The following is a 23296-nucleotide window of genomic DNA, read 5'->3' as shown; positions in this document are numbered from 1 at the left end:
TTTTCTCTTAATGGGTTGGCCTGTCCTACCTATTTTCAACAGGCCAAAAACGGGTTGGCCCTTCCTGGCCCATTTTCAACTAGCCAAAAATGGGTGAGGCTGACTCGTTGTGCCACCCCTAATCGTGTATCAACTAGTTGTGTCAACTTCGCATGACTTCATAACGAATAAGTCATGCCAAGTTGAAGCACAAATGAACTAAAGTCGTACCAAGTATTAATGACTTCAATAAAAGACTATATAAAAGTGAAGTCGTCACAACTTGAGACAACTTCAGTTTTGGAATGAAATGAACTGAAGTTGTGTCATGTTGTAACTACGACTTCAATTCTGAATAGAATGAACGGAAGTCGTGTCATGTTGTAACGACTTCAATTCTGAATGAAATAAATTGAAGTCATGCCATGTTTTAATAACTTTACTTTTAGATCATTTTTCACATAAGTTGTCAAACCTTGACACATCTTCAGTTCATCTACAGTAAAGTTGCTTCAATTTCATTATAAAGTAGTGTCAACTTGACACGACTTGCCCATATACAATTTCTTTTTTAAAAAAAACTTACACCGTTACAATAATTTTAAAATGAAATTAAAAAAAATGTACTTTGTGACCTATTTTATCAGACATCAAAACTCCTTCGATCAAATCAAATATGATTTTTTTTTCTTGTACAATACCTCCTTTTGGTTTTATCTCCTTAAGTGGGCTTCCTCAAATTTTATTTACCTAAGTAGAGCTACAAACTACTCACGTACAATTAAGGATAAAAGCCAAACATAGAAACCTAAAGAGGAAATTCGCCACGATACCCATATTCCTTTCCGAACAAAGCAAGTTGCAACTTATCAAAAGAAGCAACCACAACAACACCTGCAGCACCACGCAATATGTGTGCATCAAAACCTTTAAAGAGTGACTTGGTACCTTCTTTTGCGACGATTGTTTGGAATGCATGCAAAGAGCTCTTATACTTCACAGCCTCTCCAGAAGTCATCATCATCCTTCTACGCACAGTGTCAATGGGATAGGAAGCCAAACTACTAATTGTGAATCCCCCTATCACAAGGAAACAAGCAAACCAACGATCCTGTTAACAACAACAATACAAGAGGTAAGTAAACATAAAAATAAATCACCATGAAAAAGGAGCACAACTTCAGGAGTACAAATTCCAAGATTTATAGTTAGGTTCATAGTGAATAATATATGTTGAAAATAGGTATTTAAGATATATAAATTGTACATAGACATTATGGTAAAATGGGTTTGGAAGGCCAAACCTAGCATTACTTCAACAAAAAAGAAAAAAATGTAATTTATAAAATAAATATCCAAGCCCATCTAATATAGTTTTCTAACCATTTAAATTTAAGGACAGTTTTGGGCCTTCCTACGGCCATTTTATTCAGATCATATTATTAAGTGAAGTTGACTAAAGGCTAATTTGTCAACAAATCAAAACTATTCTAAACATGGGCAGTAGCATTCAAATATTATCTTCTTACATGTTGTTGACATGAGTGGTAGCACTTAAATTAACGATATTCACATAGCTACTTTCACACATGTCATTTGGTACATGCATTATAGTAGAGACTTGTAAGTCAAACATCTAAAATTAGTTGACCAATTTACAGATCGATCGGTCATATATTGATTGTTGACATTGAAGATGACCAATCGGTCAACAACTAGCATAATTAACAATTTAAAAGTAGCTTAATGCAAATCGATTATATAATTGTATTAAGACACTATTGGATCGTAATCAAGTCGATGATAATTAAAAGCCCATTACAAGTAGTTAAATATGGGTCTAGGTAAGGTAGTTACAGCACATCGATTACTGCATTTATCTTGAAAGTAACAAACTTAAATATAGGAAACTATAATTAGAAGATTTTCTACGTCCTTACATTTTTTTTTAATAGTCATATTTATAATTGATTATAAACCATTATTTCTTTAGTATTTATAAACTTATATATAGAGGTTTTTATAGTCAGAAGGTACATAATAGAATAACAAGTAAAAGCTTATTTCTATTCAATATATCAAGTTCATTCCCTTCTCTTCCTTTAAGTATTTTGAGTTAATTTAAGATTTAGCAAATTCTTGTTCCTACATCTAGTATCGTAGCCAAATCAAATATTTGTGGTTAAATCATGGCAAAAACATCCAAGTTCCACTTCCAAAATTGACTAGAGAAAATTATGATACTTAGACAACCTAATTTAAGGTATACTTCTCCTCTCAAGATTTGTGGGATTTGGTGGAAAATGAATTTGCAGATGTTACAAACTCAACACCATTTGAGTCCCTTGGTAAAGAGGAGAAGGTTACATCGAAAGAAACACATGAAAGGATCAGAAAGCATTGTAATCTATTTTCCTTGTAGTTGAACAAAAGACAATATCTCAAAAGATATCATTAGTAGAAATATCACATGTAGTGTGGGATATTTTTGCAGAATACAAAGGTGATGATAGACACTTTTGAGAATTTACGCATGGTCAAAGAAGAAACAACTTCTTCCTATTTTGACCGTGTTCAATCCGTTGTTAATAAATTATGGAGTTACAGACAGATTATTATTATTGACTAACGTGTTGTAGAAAAAATTACAAGATCATTGAGTCATAAATTCGATCATATTCTAACAACTATTGAAGAAGGGCATGATCTATCTACATTATCATTGGAAAGGTTATTAGGTTCGTTGTCTTCACATGAACAAAGAAGGAAGTAGCAAACTAATAATCCTAACTTTGAGCAAGCTTTGTAAAGTAGGGTGAATTTCACCAATCGTGGTGGATACCAAGGTGGTAAAGGTCGTGGACATGGTCGTAATCGAGGAAGATGTACGTTTGCCTCATATAGGGACAACATTGGTGATAGTAGTTATTCAGGTGGAAGATCAAATTTCAAACATGACAAATCCAAAGTGGATTGTTATAAATGCAAACAGTTAGGCCATTATGCATTAGAATGTTGAACCAAATTACAAAGAGAACATGGAGAACATGCAAATGTAGTTGAAATTGAACAAAATATGGTACTTGCTTGTACACAATGTCAAGAGGTTGAAAACAATGATATTTGGTATCTTGATACAGGATGTAGCAACCATATGATAGGAAAAATGGAGTTTTCTATTTCTCTAATGAATCAGTTAAGGGAGAAGTGAAATTTAGAAACAAATTCAAAATTCTCGTGACTGGTAAAGGTAATATTAGTATCTAATCTAAAAATGGAACTGAAGTTACTATTGCAGATGTATATTATGTGTCTGGATTATTCTGGAATTTACTGAGCATGGGACAACTTTTAGAAAAAAGGTACTAAAATCATATAGATAACAGAGTCTGTAAAATTATGAACAAAGACAATAAAAACATTGCACGGGTAAATCACATGTTTCCTTTGTCGCTTCAAACAAGATCTTTGATGAATTTTCAAGCAACGGTAAAGAACAACAATTGGTTGTGGCATCTCCGCTTTGGTCATTTGAACTTTAGAGGTTTGAAGTTATTGGTACATAAGCAAATGGTGATTGACCTTCCACTCATTAATGCTCCTGATGATCATGTGAAGGTTGCATTCTTGGAAAGCATCATCGACTCGTTTGTCATTAGAAATTTTGTGCGAGCAAAGAAACCCTTAGAATTGATTCACACAAATATATGTGGACCGGTTGAGGTGGATTCGGTTGGAAACAAACGATATTTTTTACTTTTTGTTGATGATTATATCAGAACAATATAGGTATATTTCTTGAAAGAAAAGCCTGAAGCATTTAAAAAATTTAAAGAGTTTAAGGCGCTTGTTGAAAAACAAAATGAATTATGTCTGAAAACTTTAAGATTACACATAGGAGGAGAATTAACATCGAACGAGTTTAATGATTATTGCAAGAAAGAAAGAATTTGTCATCAATTGACCGCAGGCTATACACCTTAACAGAATGGTATAATTGAAAGAAATAATAAAACAATTTTTGAGATGGCTAGAAGTATGTTAAAAGCAAAGCATATGCCAAAACCTTATTCGGCAGAAGTTGTTGCATGTGCTATCTATATACTGAATAGGTGTTTGACAAAAAGAATCCAAGGAAGGACGCCTTAAGAAGCATGGACTAGAAATAAGAAGGCCATGACACAAACATGGGACTCATGTCATACTTTCTTGGCATTGAAGTACAACAAAGTAATTATGGTATTTTTGTTTCGTAAAGAAAATATACCACTAGTATCTTCAAAAAATTCAAGATGGATGCAACTTTCCTGATTCGAACTCTAGCTGCAAAAAGCAGGAAGATGAATAAAGTTGGTAGTGGAGAATTTTTGGATCCAACTTACTTCAAGAGAAGAGTATAGTGGGTAGTCTTCGCTATTTGAAATCCACTAGGCTTGACATTATTTATATGGTTGGACTAATAAGTCATTTCATGGAGAAACCATATCAATCACACTTACAAGCAGCTAAAAGAATTCTTTGTTATCTCAGTGGAACTCAAGATCATGGAATCTTTTATACTTACTCAAATGCCTACCATTTAGTAGGTTATATTGATAGTGATTGAGCAAGTGATATTGAAAGTTGTAAGAGTACCTCGAGATATGTATTCTATTTGGGAAATGGGAAATGGAGTTATATCATGGTCTTTTAAAAAACAATAAGTGGTGTCTCTATCAATAACATAAGCAAAATATATTGCAACAACATTTGTAACATAAGCAGTTTGACTACATAGGATATTAGAAGATTTAAAAAATATTCGGATTGATCCGACCTTTTTCTATGTCCTTACATTTTTTAAGGTTCATAGTTATAATTAATTATAAACCATTGTTTCTTTAGTATTTAAAAACTTACATAAAGAGATTTTATAGTCGGAAGATGCATAATAGAATAACAAGTGAAATGTATTTTTATTCAATATATAATTTTTTTCCTTCCCCTACTTAGGAATTAGGAGCAAATTCATGTTCCAACAATTTAATATCTTACGTTAGGACGTCTATCGACTTGACTTAAGTATCAAAGTGTCTTCTCTTGTACAGATAAATCCCAAACGGTTTAAGATTTGGTTATACTAAATATATAAGCTATAAGGGGATTCATCTCTTATCTTGGTATTGTATTGCTTTAAAAGCTGAAATTGTGGGTACCATGTTAGCCATTGCATTGGTTGTGGCCTTCTTTGTGGATTGCAAGTGATTCTGTGTTAGTGGCACAAGCTTTCACAAATCCCTCTAGTATTAATGCTAAAGAAGATGGAACTACTGTTCAACAACTACGTCTAATAAAGCTGATACATTTAACGATTCAAACAAATTATTTTATAATAAAAAATAACAATGCCAAAAAAATTCAAAGTGAAATGAACAAATTAAAAATAAGACGAGATTGAATTTTTGTACATACCTGCGACCCACCAACCAAAGCAGCCTATCTGCAAGGATCATAAATTCCATAGTAATAAGCACAGTAGATTATAATTCCAACTACTAACAAAAAAAACTAACAAATAAAATACATCTATAGAACTAGTTAAAATCTTGATAAGTTAGATTTTGACCTGAGCACGGAAGTATCTGATAGCATTGACACTATTGCCTCTCCAAAGAGTAATGACACCCTCATTCTTGATGGTTCGAGCAAAACAATTACCAATTCCCCTGTATGGTTGAGATAACCGACCAGTTTTGATCATTTCATTCTGATTTTGATTAAGCAATTTGACTCTTTCAATCGGAGCAATAGCTGTCTTTGATACAGCAGAATATACTCCGCTCATCAGAAAATTCACCATGAAAGTTGGAGCATTCACAGTAATTGCAGAATAATTCATGGACTGAAAGTTGGGGCTGAGACTCGAGACAAGGTAAGACTGTCCAGCTAGCTTTTCAACAACTGATGGATTGCAGTCTATCGATAGCAACCTATGAACATTCACCCATAACAATATATAACCCATAGATTCAACATCACCAAATTTTCTTACTAAAATGCCACATCTTAAGAAAATGACTTTTTTTTTTAAAACAGATTCTTTTGAACCTCTAATAATACGTCACTTGAATATTTTTTTAGAATAGAAGTCATAGCCGCCAAGATTTTATCTATTTTAAGCTTTTTAAACCCATCCCGCTAAACACACAGAGATACGGGCTACCTGCACACATTAGATTTTAAAAAGAAGAATGATATTTTGACTATTAAATTTTGACAACCTTCTCTTGTAACATGAGATATTATTATTTAAGTGGTTTTTGGAATATTGAGAATGAGGAAATAGAAAAATGAAAAACCAATAAAAAAATAACACCTAAAGTTATAAGAGGAAGTTCTCAAAATTTAGACTTAAATACATTTTTCATCCTTATTTTCGTAGTGTTTGTTGCGGATGGTCCTCATTTTTACCAAATGTTTAAAATTGTCCTCATTTTATGTGACGCCGTTTAAATCAGTAACGGAGCACTGTACAAGTGACACTATTTGTATTATATTGTACTGGGAGTGTATTACGTGTATTATACATGTGTAGTAATTAGATATTTAGGGATAAATAGGTGAGCTAGGATTTTGAAAATGAATTGTTGGATAGTTGGTCAGTTGCTACAATCTTCTTCCTCCATTCCCAAATTGTGTTGTTGCATCTTCTTCTTCCTACAACTGATTCAAATACGCAAAAGTTATCACAACCCCGAAAACCCTAAATCCACGAGCAAAGCACTTACCTCGTCGATGATGATTAACTTGAAAATTGAAATCAAACGAATAAATTGTCACGTCCAATTGCTGCTTCCTTGCAAATCGGAGCTGAAGAAACTCGGAGATGAAGAAATCGCCTGTACTCGTCAATCCTTAATTGCAGTGCGACCTAATTGGAAAATTTTTGCCCCAAATTGAAGAGTTAACGTTACTAATCCACCTATACAGTACATGTAATATACCCCAATACAATGTAATACAAACAGTGTCACATGTACAGTGTTTTGTTACTAATTTAAACGGCGTCACAGAAAAGGACTAAATTAAACACGAATTGCAAAAATGATGACCATTTTAAACATTTGGTAAAAATGAGGATCATCCGCAACAAATACTACGAAAATGGAGACCATTTTAAACATTTAGTAGAAATGAGGATCATCCGCAACAAACATTACGAAAATGAGGACGAAAAAGGTATTTAAGCCCAAAATTTAATAGTCAAAAAATCATTTTCCTTTTAAAGAATGGTTGGTACTTTCTACATTCAATTTTTTTTCTTCCTGCACCCCTAATTTACGAAAATTCCATTTAATTTTTTTGAGTTTATAATTTAATATCACTTTCTTCACTTCGTCTTCTTCCTTCTACACCTCCACCCCCTGGATCTTTGTTCATCTTCTCCTTCTCCTTTGTTATCAGGCTCTTCGTTGAATCTTTGTTAAGCTTTGGTCACCATTGAAGCTTTATAAGTTTTGTAACATACGCATAAGGTTCTTCACTGATTTAATAGAGGTATGATTTTTGCTTTCATTTTACGTAATCGTTGTTGGTGATGATCTCCTGTAGTGAAGAAACAAAAAAGATAGTGAAGATTCTCTTTCGTGAGTGGAGGGGATGAAAAAAAAACGAGGAGAGAATATTGTTGTTAGTGGATGCATGCATGGAGACCCTTGAAACGTGGCAACATGTGGAAGGTATTTTCCGAATCGAAAATTGAATCTTTCACATCCATATTTATCGCTCCACTACACTTGTGTGCACAATTTCCCATCCAGCCTCCACTACTATTGCAGCTTCCTCTCCTTCATTTTTGTTTAGCCTCTGCAACTTTTTTCTGTAATTATCCTCTGCTGATCCAAACCCTGAGAACAAACGAATTTGAATTCTCGGTTGTATTTTTTCTGTACTAATTTTCTGTTGTGTCTTTAGAATTGATGACACTTATTTTAATGTTTTAAAATATATGAAAATGTTTTTAAAATTACTATCATCAATGTAATTTGAAAACGAAACCAGTAAAAAATTTAGACTACTCGAGAACAAACTCCAGCATTTCCAAAGAAGGTAGATTACAATACATTTCCGATCAAGGTAGATCGCATAACACATCGAGTATTAACAGAAAACACATACGAAAAAGAAAGTAGAATCGATGAGAAGAACGAAGAAATAGCATTAGGGTGCAGAGATGAGAGTACCTGAAGAGAGAAGGGAAGAGAGGAAGAGTGCAGAGAACGCATTAGGATACTGTACCCAATTTTCGTAAGAGTAATGGAAAGGTACTTCTAAATACGTAAATGCTTACATACCATGTTACTTCTCATTTTTATAGTGTTTGTTCCAAATGGCCCTCCTCATTGAAAAAATATTTAAAATGATCCTCATTTGTATCTAATATTTAAAATGGTCTTGATTTGTATAATTAGTATTTTATTTGGTCATTCTCTGTTACATCGTTTAAATCAGTAACGGAGCATTGGCGTCACAGAAAATGACCACTGGCGTCACAGAAAATGATCAAATAAAACACGAATTACAAAATATCATGATCATTTTAAACATTTGTTATAAATGAGAATCATTTTAAACATTCTGTCATAATGAGAATCATCCGCAACAAACACTACGAAAAAGGTATTTAAACCTAACGTAAAATATTGATAAAAATTTTATTTTCTTGCTAAATTTGTTTATCGGTTTTATTTTTCCAGTGATATTTTTTTTAATTTAATCACTTTTTTGAACTTCATATTTTTTTTAATTTAACTATATTTTTAAATTAAAATATTTATTTATAATAAAAAATTATTTATAAACAAATAAAAATATCTATATTACAAGTTTTAAAATTATTTATATTTACTTTTATAATTATAATAATGATAATTTTATTATTTTTTGTTATCAAAGTCATAATAATAATAATAACAATTAAAACAAAAATAAGTAAATCAAACCATTTCAAATATTTAAAATAAGGTTAAATTATTCCATAGGTCCCCATTTTTATAGCGAAATCTTAAGTAGGTCCCCCCATTTTTATTTGACTCAATTGAGTCCCTATTTTCGAAAATTCGTTGCAATTGGTTCCTTTCCGTTAGTTGATCAGTAACAGTGCTAATTATGTGCCACGTGCCAGCACGTGGTTTTTTTGACTTTTTTTTTATTTTTTTATAATTTTTTTTATAATTTTTTATTTTTTTTTATAATTTTTTAAAAAAAATTAAAATTGCCACGTGTCAATCTGACATTGTGCCACGTGGCAGAGACAGTGTGATGTGGCAGTGACAGTGCCACGTGTCACTATTAGATGTGAAAAGTCTCAATATAGTTCTATATTTGTTATTTTGTCTCAATTTGGTACCAATTTTGTTAAAACTGAATTATCCTGTATCAAATTTAAATTTTATATAAATTTTACAATGGTATTTTTATTATAGTTGATATTTTTAACAAAATTAAATTTATTTAAATGTATATTTTGCACTAATATTTATTTAAATTTTATTTTAAATATTTATATATCCATAATTTATAGATAAATGTTAGAGTTGCTTTAAAAATAAAAAATTTATAAATTCAAATATAAAATTTTAAATAAAAATTATAACAATTCTAACATTTGTCTATAAATTAATATATAAATATTTGAAACAATATTTAAATAAAGTTCAATGCAAAATATACATTTAAATAAACTTAATTTTGTTAAAAATATCAATTATAATAAAAATACCATTGTAAATTTATATAAATTAATAGGGATAAAATTGATTCAGTTTTAAAAAAATTGGGACCAAATTGAGACAAAATAATAAATACAGGGACTACATTAAGACTTTTCACATCCAATATTGAGATGTGGCACTGCCACTGCCACGTGGCACAATGTCAGATTGACACGTGGCAATTTTAATTTTTTTTAAAAAATTATAAAAAAAATTAAAAATTAAAAAAAAAATAAAAAAAATTAAAAAAAATTTAAAAAAAAGTCAAAAAAACCACGTGCTTGACACGTGGCACATAATTAGCACCGTTATTGGTCAACTAACGGAAAAGAACCAATTGCAACGAATTTTCGAAAATAGAAACTCAATTGAGTCAAATAAAAATGGAAGGACCAGATTTCGCTATAAAAATGGGACTTATAAAATGATTTAACCTTAAAATAAATATACTCTTATTAATCAGAATGGCAAACCGCACTGATCAATGGAGTAGAAAATTTTATCCGGTCTTATTTACAAATATTAATATTTTTTAATTTTAATTGTATATATTTTATTATTTAAATAATTTAATTTTAAAAAAATAATTTTTAAGCTATTTTTTTATTTTAAAAGTAATAGGTTGGTAAAAGCATCAATCTAATCCATCAAATTTAATTGACTAGGTAGGACAAACTCAGTTTTCAATATCTACTATTAATGGAAACTACTGATCCTTTGACATGGGATGTAGGTTTTTCTTATATTTAAAACTAATATAACCTCTATATGTTTTGTAGTTTAGGTTATAAATATATTGTAAATGTATTTTATATAATTAAAATTTTAATAAAGAAATATATTTGATTTTATTAAGTATGCTTAGAATTTACAGTAATTTAAAATGTTATTAAAACTTGCTTTAGAGATAGAAATAAGAAAAATATTTTTCTTTTTTTTATCGAAATAAGACAAATATTTGAAAATATTGATTGAGGAAATACTTGACTGTAAAATAGTAAGTAGAAAAAGGAAAAACATAGAAGATTGAGAGGGTATGATGAAAAATGATGGAAATTGGAGTCTTGTTCCCTATATTCTTAATTTACAATATAAGTAAATTATAAACTTCTATTTTTTCCTTAATTATATATTTGATTGGATTTGATTTGAAGAGGATTTAGAATTTTGGTTATAAGATCGGTATAGGGGTTATAAGATTTCAATTAAATGGCATAGCGGAACTTTTCAGACTTGCACCATTAATTATGTAATTGGCTTTGTTTTCACGCATCTAACTATTCGGATTATAAGTGCAACTCCAAAGTCACCTCTGTTTCAGTTTTGTTCGTAGCATAAATTTATTTTAATCCTTCGTCACCACACCTTTGATGATAACTATACTAGCAGGGGCGGACCTTAGTGTCCCCATAGGGCCATGGCCCTCCTTCCCTTTTCCAATTTTATTTTTTTAGTTAGGTAACATATATATTTTAAATTTTAATAGATTTGATATTTTTTAAAATTTTATATATTTCTCATATTTTTAATTTTTGAGTTTTGATGTAAAATTAAAATTCATTTTTAGCAGTTGAGTTGGTTACGGTGTCTAACACATTCTTCTTTCAATATCTACTGAAAAATCTGGACATTTCTGAAAAACAAAATCATAAAAATGAAGAAACCCACCAATTAATTATAAAAATATGTGTCATATTTCATTTACTATTTTTATTTTATTTGACATCTAATATCTATACAATTTTTTATTTTGAGGTTAAATGTATAATATAAGAAATCGTGATTGAGGTGTTATAGTAGTAAGAATCGTTAGAATTTTTTTATATACATCAGAAAAATCCATTTTTTATTAATAGATTAGGAAGAAAAAATGAATAACTAAAAAATTAAAAAGTTATTCATGAAATGATACATAAAATAAATTAATTTAAAATTTAAAAACTAAAATATATCAAAGTTTTAATAATGTATTCTAATTTTGCATCAAAATTCATAGATTAAAAATATATTTAACTTTTTATTTTGACATTCTAAAGTTTTGTTAAGATCCGCCTACCATTGCTGGTGCTATTGTTGTTTAATAGCCATTTGTTTGTAGAAATTTATTTTGCCTGCTTCTGTTCCAATTCACAGACTGTTTTTCTTTTATTATTTATTATTTTGAGAATTTCTGTGCCTTAAATACAGTAATAAAATTATATAAAATATTTCAAAATAGTAATTAAGGTATAATTATTAAATATATACTTTTTATAAATATATATTTATAAAACTGTTGCAGAATTTCTAGTTAAATTTATGGGTTGTTACAAAATCTTTTTTTTTTAAATATAAGTTATAGATTATTTAAGAAAATCTTCGTAAATAACTTATTTGGTAAGTTGTATACGAAATAGTTTGTAGGATAAATTGTTTTTTGTTTTTTAATTTAAGTTATGGACTTTGCAATTCGTAGATCTTCTAGATTTCAAAAATCTGAAACGAAAAAATATTATAGTTATATATTTTAGAATGTAAAATTTGAAATTCATTCGTTTTTTTACTAAGACAGTACAATTTGAAATTTACTAAAAAAGGAAGGAAATTTAAATTTCTCAAGTAATGGAATTGCTCATTGTTTAAGACAAAAAACTTTACAAATCCAAAAAGTTGAGTTGCGTCGGGCATAAGATCGAGATAACTTAGTTTGAACCAAGATCAAGTCAAGCTCGCCTGATCCAAAGGACGGATTGAAGGACGAGCAAAGTTGGACCAAAGGTTGAGTCGAGTTACCCCGAATCGATGGTTCAGTCGATTCAATCCTGGCTGAAGGTCGAGATCAGATGGCTTTAACTTGAGTCGACTCAGACCAAAGGTCGAGCTAGGTCAATCTGGGTCGAAGGTTGAAGTAGTTGCTCGTGTTGTAGGTCAAGTTGAGTCGTCTTAAGCCAAAGGTCGAGTCGAGTTGGCCTGTGCCAAAGTTCAAGTCGATGCAGTCAGGGCCAAAGGTCTGAGCGAGATGGTTTTGAGTTGAGTCGACTTTGGCCGAAGTTCAAACTAGGTCGACCTGGACTGAAGATCAAGTTGAGTTGGCTTAGGCATAAGGTTTAAACTAATCTACCCTAGTTGAAGGTTGAGTCGAGTCAACTCAGGCCGAATCGATTCGAATAGGCTGAGGTTGAATCAATTCAAATTATGTTGTGGTTGAATTGATTTGAATCAATGTAATTCGAACCAGCTAAGGTCGAGTTAAGTTAAATTAGACTCAAAAATAGAGTTGTTCGCCATAAAATAGAAATTAAATTACTTTATCCAAACAAAAAGTTGAAATATAAAATATTTCAATTACTTATTCCAAATTAATTATTTAAGAAATAAAGATAATTCAATTACAAATAATTTTACCAAATATTTCAATTTCTTGAAATTATTGAAATCTCTGTCCAAAAATAATGTTAGAGTATTCTTGCTAAAAATCAAGTCGGTTAGAAGAAAGTAAAATAAATAAATAGGATAAAAATAAATTATTAGTAATGTTAGAGGTAAACTTGGTGATCAATAAGGTCTGTGGCTTCTCGCAGTGACTTTTGTTGCTCTTTGGAAGGTTGTGAGCCTAAGGTCTTAGAAGAAGACAAAAAACTTGTTTGGTCGCATAAAAATAATAGAGGTGAAGATAAAAATAGAAAAAAAAAATTGAGTATAGAGGGAAATTAACACTATTTTCTTGAGAAAAAAAAAATCTCTTTAATCAATCCCTATTATGTATTTCTTTATCAGTTTTTATCACTCATCTTATCCAAAGTCTCTCGTAAAAATTGTTAAGTATTTTACAGAACCAAAGTTATCTTCCTTATGTGGAACTAAATAGTCGACATGTGAACTCCAGCGCATAATTATAATTAATTCGCAATAAGGTAACTAAGTTAGTAATGTCAAATTTATCTGTAGTTCTAATATTTTTCAAAACTACTTATAAGTAATTAATACTAACGTATATAAAAAAAATAGCAAGTAAATTTTTAAAGTCGAAGTCCTGAACTCTCCAAAGCTTCAAAGGAGGAAAAAAGACAGACATTTCATAACATCTAAAATAATTTTAAATGTTTGGTTAAAAAAATAATTCATACGAGATAGATAAAAACTCTTATAAGAAAACAATAAAATTTGAATGCAATATCTTATAGTTAGAGATGAAATAAATATTAGTCACTTCATTTCACAACTTATAGTCAACATACACTTCACCCAAATCGTCTAAGAATATTTCCTTGTTGGTAAGAGAATGGAGAGATTACGGAATGGATAAACTTGTCAAAATTCTTGACACTGGGAGCGTTTTTCAGTTCATATCAATTGATTAACTGAATGCTTTGATTTAGACACTTTTGCATAAACTTGGTGCACCTAGTGGATCCATCAACCATCATAGCGTACAAATAAAAGAACACCAAGTATCACATATATAGAGATTTAAAAGAACACACAACTTTTTAGTTTATTTGAACATGATGCATGTTGTAAACAATAACCATAACGCAATATACCATATACAACTGTCACACTACCTGCATACAATACAATACATTTGCACACATGCTCGAACCCATTACAAAGGGTCACATTTTTTACCTTAATCAAACTACAGATAACAAAAGAAAAAAAAAATACAGGGGCTAATGCATGCTTATACACAAAAGGTGAGCTTGTCTCTATACTGGATAAGAGTGTATCCAGTCTTCGTTTAATTTGAAATTACTATGATCTTAACCAACTAAAACATGGTCTGTACCTTAGTTAATGAGCATGTGTTACAAAACTTAAAAAACGAAAGGACGTTTACCTTCTAAACCTGTCTTTGATTGCTTGCATTGTGCATTTATTTACTTTTCTTCCTTCACAACAATAATATAAGAGGTGATTAGTAGACGGTTAAAACAGAAGTGTGGATGTAATGATCTTGAAACATTAAGCGGAACACATGGAAGCCCTTTGCCTTGAGAGTAACTCCTTTAGTTTCTTTATAAGCTGGGGATTGGAGGCCATATAGTCTTGGAAGGACTTCTTCAAGTCATGCAGCAAACTCCTATCATCATCATGGGGGTATTGGTTTAGCATTTTAGTGAAGAAACTCTTCCAGAGCTCAATGTTCCAGTAACTGTTTTTTCCAACAAGAAAAATATCAGAATGAGAAAGGAAGTTGAAGATAAAAGTAAGAGGGAAAAGCACTTCTGTTGTGGCATTAAATTTTCCAAATTCACTTTGGTATCCAGGAAAGTAGAAAGATGCAAGTTTCATACAACGACCCCCTTATAAAAAAATAGCTGTGATAAACAAAACTGACAATTGCATACAACATAACACAAGGAATATACCGTTTAAAGGGTAGTTTGGGAAGATACACGTAGCCCCCATCAGATTGTTCTTTTTTGACGACTTCCATATAGGAACCATGCAACATCACATGAACATTAGCGCAAAGGCCATACGCATCTACCTGTTTGCAGGTGATAAAGAAGAGAAACTCAAAAGCAGTAAATAATGAGTTCCATTGCATTTGTAGTGCAATTTATGACGTGACTTGCCTGAAATTTCCACGGCTTGTTCTCTAGCATCTCAATGCAGCGAAAACCAGAAGTTCTGCAATCACCCTTAAATACCGTGTGATCTGGAAAGAGTTGCAGATCAATCCCTCTTCCCCAGTCAACAAGGCAAAGACCCTACAATATAGAACAATACGACCTGTCGATTAATGAAACCGGCGAAAAGACGTTGTCCTATGCATAGCGAATTGAGTTAAACAGAAAAAAAAAATATATCAATAAAAAGGCTATCAACCTTTGGTAAAGCATTGCCTTAAGGACAAGGTTCCACACACAAGCTCCGCCAGTGTTTTTAAAGACATTGAAATAGAAGCTCTCTCAAGCATCTAAATAGAATCTTTAATGTAGAAATGACTAGTGATGCTAAGTGATTCTATATGAAATTAAGTGTTTTGCAAGCAATAGTATAGTAAAGCCTCCGTAACCTCTAACAAGGAGTGTTCATAGTTTATATCCTCTCTTCAGAGAGTTTTCCTTGTAGCCTTTGTTATTGTAGCCAAGAGTGTAGTAATAAAATATACAGGAAACACAAAAGCGGTTTAATGTTAAAAATACTTCTTCTTTATCTTAGGAGAGATAAATAAATAGTTAGGAGTGGTTTTTTATATTTGGTGTAAACCAGAAGTGACAATGATAAGCTTGTAATCAAGCTTTAATTAATGAAACCTTTTACATGTTGTAAAGGAAAACAAGATATAACCTAGTTTCAAGTTGAACCAGTATAAAACTTGTATTTCTTTGTTTCGTCTACTATTACTCTTGTACCAATTGTCGGCTATCGTTTTCAAGCTTTGCAAAAATCCTCTTGAAACGTTTTCCAACTATTTTATGATCAAAACCCCAAAGTCTGTAATCATCATCCTATTGCAAAAATGTTTCAAAGCATTTTTAAAAGTTCTATTCAACTCCCCTTTATAGACACGTTATTTCTATTGTATTCATCCAGATAAAAACTAACCTGATCACACCAAGGACCACTTCGGTTCAAGAACCCATCTTCAGTAAGGTCACTCCTGAAAAATAGCTAGAAATGTAATTAGAACCATCCATAAAAGCAAATCATGTAACCAACTTGAGACAACGCGCGGTTACTAGAGCCTGCATTGCACATCATACAATGCTCTCATCAAATAAAAAACTTTCAAAAAATTGCAACCAAGTGTTGTCATGAAATATGGCAAACATGTTTATATGATTATATTGATGATGCTTTCAATTTTCCTCCGGTAGATGATGCTTGGGTAGATACCTAAAATCCTTAGATACAAGGGTATAAAATAACAAGATGCAAATAATGGTTTGAAAAACCCCCTCCTTTAGATACATTAATCGTACCATCATAAATTAAGAATGGAGTTACATTCTTGCAAGGTACAAACAAACAAAAGAAGGAAGGAAATGTAGGAATGGATAATTTGGAAAGAATGAAAAAGTTTTGAATTATTATAATACTCTGATTGTACTGTGAAAAGAAGTAACGTGAGCATGAACTGTGCATAAGCTGCTTAAATTTACCTAGCATATCGAATTAGCAGATTATCAGGCTTGAAATCACCATGAATCAAGCCAACACCATGCAAAGTTTCAACCATGTCTAACATTTCAATAGTGTAATAAATGCATAACACTTCTTCCATGGATTTTCCTAAGACCAGATATGAGTTCACCACATCCTGCATAGTATTTTCAGTTGAAGATTAATACCAAATGACATTGAAGTAAATAAGGAAAATCACAGGAAATAAATGACGGACCTGTAGCGTCCCATTAGCTAAATAGTCACAGATGAGTATACTACAGTCAGAATAGAGATGAATTCGGTGAGCGAAACCATAACTTGACCTCTGATAAAGCAAAAGTCAGAATAATCCGATTCTCATAGAAAAAGTGGGTCAATAGTATAGTTGACAACAACACACCTCTCTGTCTAAGATGCGCAGATCAAGCTGACGATAAATGTAAAATTCCCACGGGAAAGCTGGTTTTTGTATCTGCCATTTAAGGTTTAATAGTTCAAAATACGTCTAAATTCAAATGAGACAATGGTTTTCAATTAGGAGAAAAATTATTTGAAAGGTCATCATCACCTTTAGAGCAACAACATTGTCGGGATCACTGTTGACATTAGCCTTATATACTTGGGCAAAACCACCCTGTCCAGCACATCCCTTTATAAGGTACTTCATTCCACCTGTAATGTCATGATAAGGACAAAGGAGTAATTGATCTGTTAGTAACATAAATTGAAGCTCGCATATGAAGAAGCAGCTTATAGAGAAACAAGTAAATAGTATAAACCATTTTTACACATTTGTCCACGCACACACAATATATATATATATATATGTATGTATATATACATATATACATATACATATATACATATATATATATATATATACATATATATATATATATATATGTATATATATAGACACAGACACGCTCGCGCCAATAATTTGGTGATTGTTTTGCTCGACATTACTAGGAACTAAATTGTTTTTTTTTTTCATCTTTCCAGGACAATAACAGTGACTTTTACTTTTTAGGAACAAATGTCCCCTGACTCCAAGTTTTCCAAGAACCAAAATTTTGTGTTATACTCAGATTTCAGATAATAAATACGATAGGACTAAACAATGAACAACCTATCTCAATAACTTTATTCCTTGATGAATTCTTCAACGAAGATAATGCCACTTTTCCTGAGTAAGGTTTAGCGCTTGAACGATACCCCTGAAAGCGTCTTGAAGGAAGCATAAGGGAACTGAATTTTTGTCACATGTGTTAAATCAAGGCGTAGATATCAAAGGATTAAACATCTCACATCAAATTTCATAAGTAAAGGATGTATCGTCTTTAACATGCTATCCATGGTGGAAGTGTCCCAAGGATTAATGCCACTATTTTCCAATTTCATGGATTCTATATCATCAACCTGAACTCATACATAATATAACAACCCTTGAATTAGTAATTAGAAATCTCAAAATTGAACTGACATAAGTGTCAGAAACCGTAAAAAATAATAGTGCACAATTTTGTTTTTTAATTGTGAGAGATTGTTCCAATACGGTACCTTCAGGTTTGAAGCAGCATTCTGTATTTCAGACATTCTATTGAGAAATAAGGTATGAGCCTCCCTCAACCACTCAACTGGCTTCGCGTTCCTATCGAACATAGACCCAAACAGTAAATCAAATTACATTATTATTCAACTTGCAATATCAACAAAACCAACCTGTCAATCCCAAGCTGGTAGATAGAGAGAGCATCACGCAATCTTCCCTTCAACTCAAATAAACTTGCAGACCAAACATAAAGTGCAGAATTATTGGCACATACATTACTGTCCAGCATTTCTTTGAAAACAACGACAAAATCATCACTGACTCCCATCTGCACAAAGAAACCAACATAACCAAGATGAACCCTTCCAAAAGTTCCTCAAAAGTAACAACATTCCACCTGAAATCCTAGCTCTTAAACCATTATAAACTTCCAACAATATAAATGAATTCCCCGATTACTACATGGGCGCAACCACAAGTTACTATGTTAGTTGCAAATTGCAATACTAGTTAGATTAATGCATTAAGATCCATTCAGACAAAACTTATATGTGAACATGTTAAAATAAACTTATAAAAGAAGGAAATAGAAAATGTGTGTAAATCAACCTATTCTCTATTTAAATAAAGTTGTCCCCAAACAGTTATAACATAAGAATATAAAATGAAAAAAAATGTTTCCTATAAATTGATACTGGTTTGTGATAGTTTGAAGAATCGTTTTACTTAACTACTCGTCCAGAATTTATTTTAATTTTTTTCATGCTTAATTTTATCTTATATAAGAAACTTAATTCATTTTATTTTATGCTGTTTTTTTTAAAGTACTTATTCCAGAATTTATCCAAAGAGTATCTTGTTGAGTTTCAATCTTCAGAGAAGTTCTTTCATCTCAAATAGGTTTGTTTAAACTATTGTTCAGAGAAGCCTAATTTTTTAATGAAATAATAACTTGTTAGAAATTTTTACACCTTTAGGTAAACTATTTAAGAAAGCAGAAACAGAAACACAACAGTTTTTTTTTTCTGCTTCTTATTTCCATTATCATTATTTTTAAGCACATACAACCCAAACTCTACAAAATATGAAGTACACAAGTTGAGAGAAAAAATGTAACTTGCTTTGCTTCTTATATTCTGCTTTTATGCAAGCTTTTGTCCATAAATTTATCTAAATAGAGCCTAAGACACTGCAATTAACTAGGTTAATCACTGGTGCTTGTTGAATTGTGTGCACTATAACCTGGGGTGTGATGAGTTCAACATCAAGGAGCTATTTTTCTTAGAGAGAGAGAGTGAGAGAGAGAGAGAGGGAATTACATAGATGAGCCAGATCTTGAGGAATCTGACGTCGTTCCGATACCGGTCATTGTTCATGAAGTTTCTGATGCAATCTCTGAGTAAGTTACTGAGATTTGGAGTGGAATCGCCCGAAGCTTCTAGGGCTTTCTTGATAGACCTGAATTCAAAAAATAAAAATAAAAATACACACAAAATTAATGAGATTGTGGAACTTTGTGTCTGCATAGAGTTCCAGAGAGAAAGGGATCAACCAGAGAAAAGGTACGAGAGGGTCCTCCGGTGCATTAGCCGCAATTGTGAAACCGGGTGAATGGCTGAGCGCGGTGGTGATCATGGAGTTGAACCTTGAACTCACTCAGAATCTGATAACTGAGACTAGAAGTGGGCGGGAGCTGTGCAATTTTGAATTTACATGCTTTTTTATAATTAAAAAAAAAAAAAAAGTTTGGGGGTCTCAGTAATTTTCTTTCTCTCAAAACAACCAACCCAATGTTAAAAGAATAAGAATGAAATAGAACTTCTGAATTAGGAAAAATATTTAGTTAAGTACATATTTTACTTTTATATAAAAATAATAATATTTCTACAAAATTTTTAATTTTATTACTTTTATTTTAATTTCATTGACGAATAATTAGACGTATATTTAACTTTTAAAGACTACTATGTTTATTTATTGTCCAAAAAATTAACCTTAATAATTATTCTTGATTTTTTTTTCTTATAGATTTTAGACTTAAATACTAATTCTCTTTCTATTTTTGTTGAATTTTGTTCACTTTAGTTTTTTTTTTTTCATTCAATGAAGTTTAAATTTTTTGTCAAATTTTATCATTTTTTTAATATGATTTAAATAATTAACAACACAATGAACATGGTTGTAAGTTTATATGACATGGTTAGGATGGCAACAATGTGAAATGGAACGGGTTTTATTATCTCATACCCACCTAGACAAAAATTAATCATCATTTATCAAAATTTTGTCTCATTTCTACTCCCACCTGGTAATGGACATACAATACAAATATGTTTTAATATCAATTAATTATTTTTTATCAAATAATACAAAATTACAGTAAATGAAACATAATATTATCAAATATTTAATATTAGAAGGAAGTTTGTTTTTTCAATATCAAATATTTAGAAAGATATTATAATTATATACATCTCAAATTAGAATACCAAATAAAATTTCATGAGAAACTAAATATTTATTAAATTTGCAAACATTAATGAAACTTAGTTGATAAAATTCAAAAATATTTTTAAAACAATATACAAGAAAAACAAATTCAAATTACAAAGTATTTTAAACGCGTGTTTACTTCAATTTTTTAAATTATAATGAAATCTCTTCTTTTATACACCAATAAAAATTATATTACATTATTTGATCAAAATCACACAAGAAACATAGATTAAACTAATAATAATATAATTTTAACATAGATATTTTGAACATCAATATATGTTGGATGGTAATAAAAAGGTTCATGACAATTGCATTAAATTATTATATTATAGTAAATAAAAATATTTATATAATTATAGTGATAAAATTACATGTATGATAATGAGTTAGAAAACAAAAAATAATTATATAAAAAATATCAAAATAATATTTTACATGATAAAAATAAACAACAAATCAAAATATTAAAAAAAAATATCAAAAGTGTGTCTTAAAAATAATTTGAGAGATCATTAAATGAAATCACACAAAGGAAAATAAATGTATAATTAAATATATGATAAGATGATAAAAATACCTTAGAGATCCAAGAAATCTTTTCAAAGATCAACTTGGTCGATGATGGCTGAGAAATACAAAAATTGTTTTAGCGATAGCAAATCAAAAGAGTTATTTAAATGAAACAAAAATTAATAATAATAGAACCAAAAAAGATAATTTTTTTATATAATCTAGTAAATGAAATGTTTATGTTGTTGAACACTTAGATTGAGAGTGTTAAACATTATCATGTGAAAAAAAAATATACAATAAATAAAATTATAAAAAAGATACATAATTTGAATATAATTGCATAAAGTTTACGATGAGATGAAAAATATCTTAGAGATGTGAAAGAATTGTATGACAAGCCAAACAATTATAAGAAATAAAAAATATCTCTCTCTCTCTCTCTCTCTCTCTCTATATATATATATATATATATATATATATATATATATATATAACAATATATAAAGGGAATTCCCCTTTTTGTGTCCACATTTCAAAATACCAATTTTACCCTTTAAATATAATAATTTATTAAATTTTTAAAAATTGATCGTTACTCTTACAAATTTTTTATAAATTCGGCTATCTATGCTTCTTCTTTTCTTCTTTATTTATCAATGGTTATTCTTTCATTTGTTCTGATATATTTCACTTTATTTTTAATAAACATAATTTTAGTTTATATAACAACTTAATAATATTACAATATTATCACCTACTAATATAATATCACACATATTTAGAAAATCATACACAGAGGCGCGATAGCGCCTATTTATGCTAGTCTATAACAATATATAAAGGGGATTCCCTTTTTTGTGTCCATATTTCAAAATACCAATTTTACCCTTTATATATAAAGGGAATTCTCCTTTTTGTGTCCACATTTCAAAATACCAATTTTACCCTTTAAATATAATAATTTATTAAATTTTTAAAAATTGATCGTTACTCTTACAAGTTTTTTATAAATTCGGCTATCTATGCTTCTTCTTTTTTCTTTATTTATCAATGGTTATTCTTTCATTTGTTCTGATATATTTCACTTTATTTTTAATAAACATAATTTTAGTTTATATAACAACTTAATAATATTACAATATTATCACCTACTAATATAATATCACACATATTTAAAAAATCATACACACAGGCGCGATAGCGCCTGTTTATGCTAGTATATATATATATATGATAGGTATGGGAACATGGCGAATATGTCCTCATTTTGATTCTCATACCCAATTAAAAAAGTAGGATAATTTTCATACCTATATTTATACCAAGTCAATCCAGAAATTATCCGTCAAAATGTGAACGACTTCGGACATTATCCACATGATAGAGTTTGTCATCCCTACACGTGGCTCAATTCGTGTTGATGTGATCCCACACACCTTTCACTATCATTTTCTTACTCTGGTTCATTCCAAATCACCATCAAAACACTATCCCATTAATTTAAATTCATTGTCTTATTTGTAAGAAAACATTAAGAATTAAGATGTTGGGAAGAAGTGATGTATCGATTATTTTAGAATTTATAGTTTATTAAGTAAGGTGTGGCTTTATTTTTTAGAGGAAATATCATTGATTTTTATTTATAGTTTATTCTTATATATTTATTATTTACAATGCAATTCCTATATATATTCATAATAAAAAAATATATAATAATAATATAATGTAGATAAAGATGTGTACTCTTGAATATATAAAGCCAATTTTAATTACTTAGAAATTTCAATAGACACGTAAAATAATTGTTATTAATATTTAAATTAGTATTAGTATTAATTTAAACTACTATATCTTATTATTATTAGTTTAAATAATATTATTTAAGTTATATACGTGTTTGAAT

The 23296-nt window shown here is 30.1% G+C and overlaps 2 protein-coding genes across 2 annotated transcripts; both read right to left on the bottom strand.

The window, feature by feature from the left end:
• Positions 1-787: 787 nt before the first annotated feature.
• On the bottom strand, positions 788-5983 carry LOC114170339 (ADP/ATP translocase 3, mitochondrial-like). The gene is made up of 4 exons (XM_085669377.1): positions 5585-5983; positions 5431-5458; positions 4247-4302; positions 788-1090 (listed from the first exon to the last, which is right to left on the bottom strand). Exons 1-4 carry the CDS (start codon positions 5981-5983, stop codon positions 788-790), a joined length of 786 nt encoding a protein of 261 aa, XP_085525503.1.
• An 8190-nt stretch (positions 5984-14173) lies between these two features.
• LOC114168974 (protein kinase and Mad3-BUB1-I domain-containing protein) lies at positions 14174-20090 on the bottom strand. Its single transcript, XM_085668705.1, has 14 exons — positions 19934-20090; positions 19701-19839; positions 18552-18709; positions 18390-18480; positions 18138-18248; positions 17959-18046; positions 17398-17501; positions 17230-17301; positions 17065-17154; positions 16826-16983; positions 16269-16323; positions 15289-15427; positions 15083-15200; positions 14174-14865 (listed from the first exon to the last, which is right to left on the bottom strand). The coding sequence occupies exons 1-14, from the start codon at positions 20014-20016 to the stop codon at positions 14676-14678; spliced, it is 1596 nt and encodes a 531-aa protein (XP_085524831.1). The 5' UTR covers positions 20017-20090; the 3' UTR covers positions 14174-14675.
• Positions 20091-23296: the final 3206 nt, after the last annotated feature.

Source organism: Vigna unguiculata, chromosome 11, assembly GCF_037176805.1.
Source record: "Vigna unguiculata cultivar grain cowpea cultivar isolate G323 ecotype 2 chromosome 11, ASM3717680v1, whole genome shotgun sequence".
Classification (NCBI taxonomy): domain Eukaryota; kingdom Viridiplantae; phylum Streptophyta; class Magnoliopsida; order Fabales; family Fabaceae; genus Vigna; species Vigna unguiculata.
The sequence above is the reverse complement of the archived record's forward strand: the minus strand, read 5'-3'. Positions and strand labels throughout refer to the sequence as shown.

Coding starts and splice junctions, on each gene's coding strand:
- LOC114168974 (XM_085668705.1), bottom strand. CDS start 20,016: ATGATCACCACCGCGCTCAGCCATTCACCCGGTTTCACAATTGCGGCT. Junction 19,840..19,933: donor CCTCTCGTACCTTTTCTCTG/GTTGATCCCTTT, acceptor TTTTGAATTCAG/GTCTATCAAGAAAGCCCTAG. Junction 16,984..17,064: donor TAGCTAATGGGACGCTACAG/GTCCGTCATTTA, acceptor AATACTATGCAG/GATGTGGTGAACTCATATCT.
- LOC114170339 (XM_085669377.1), bottom strand. CDS start 5,983: ATGGGTTATATATTGTTATGGGTGAATGTTCATAGGTTGCTATCGATA. Junction 4,303..5,430: donor CTTTGGTTGGTGGGTCGCAG/GTATGTACAAAA, acceptor TGCTTTTTGCAG/CTAGAGTTCGAATCAGGAAA. Junction 1,091..4,246: donor ATTTTTTGAAGATACTAGTG/GTATATTTTCTT, acceptor TGTTGTTAACAG/GATCGTTGGTTTGCTTGTTT.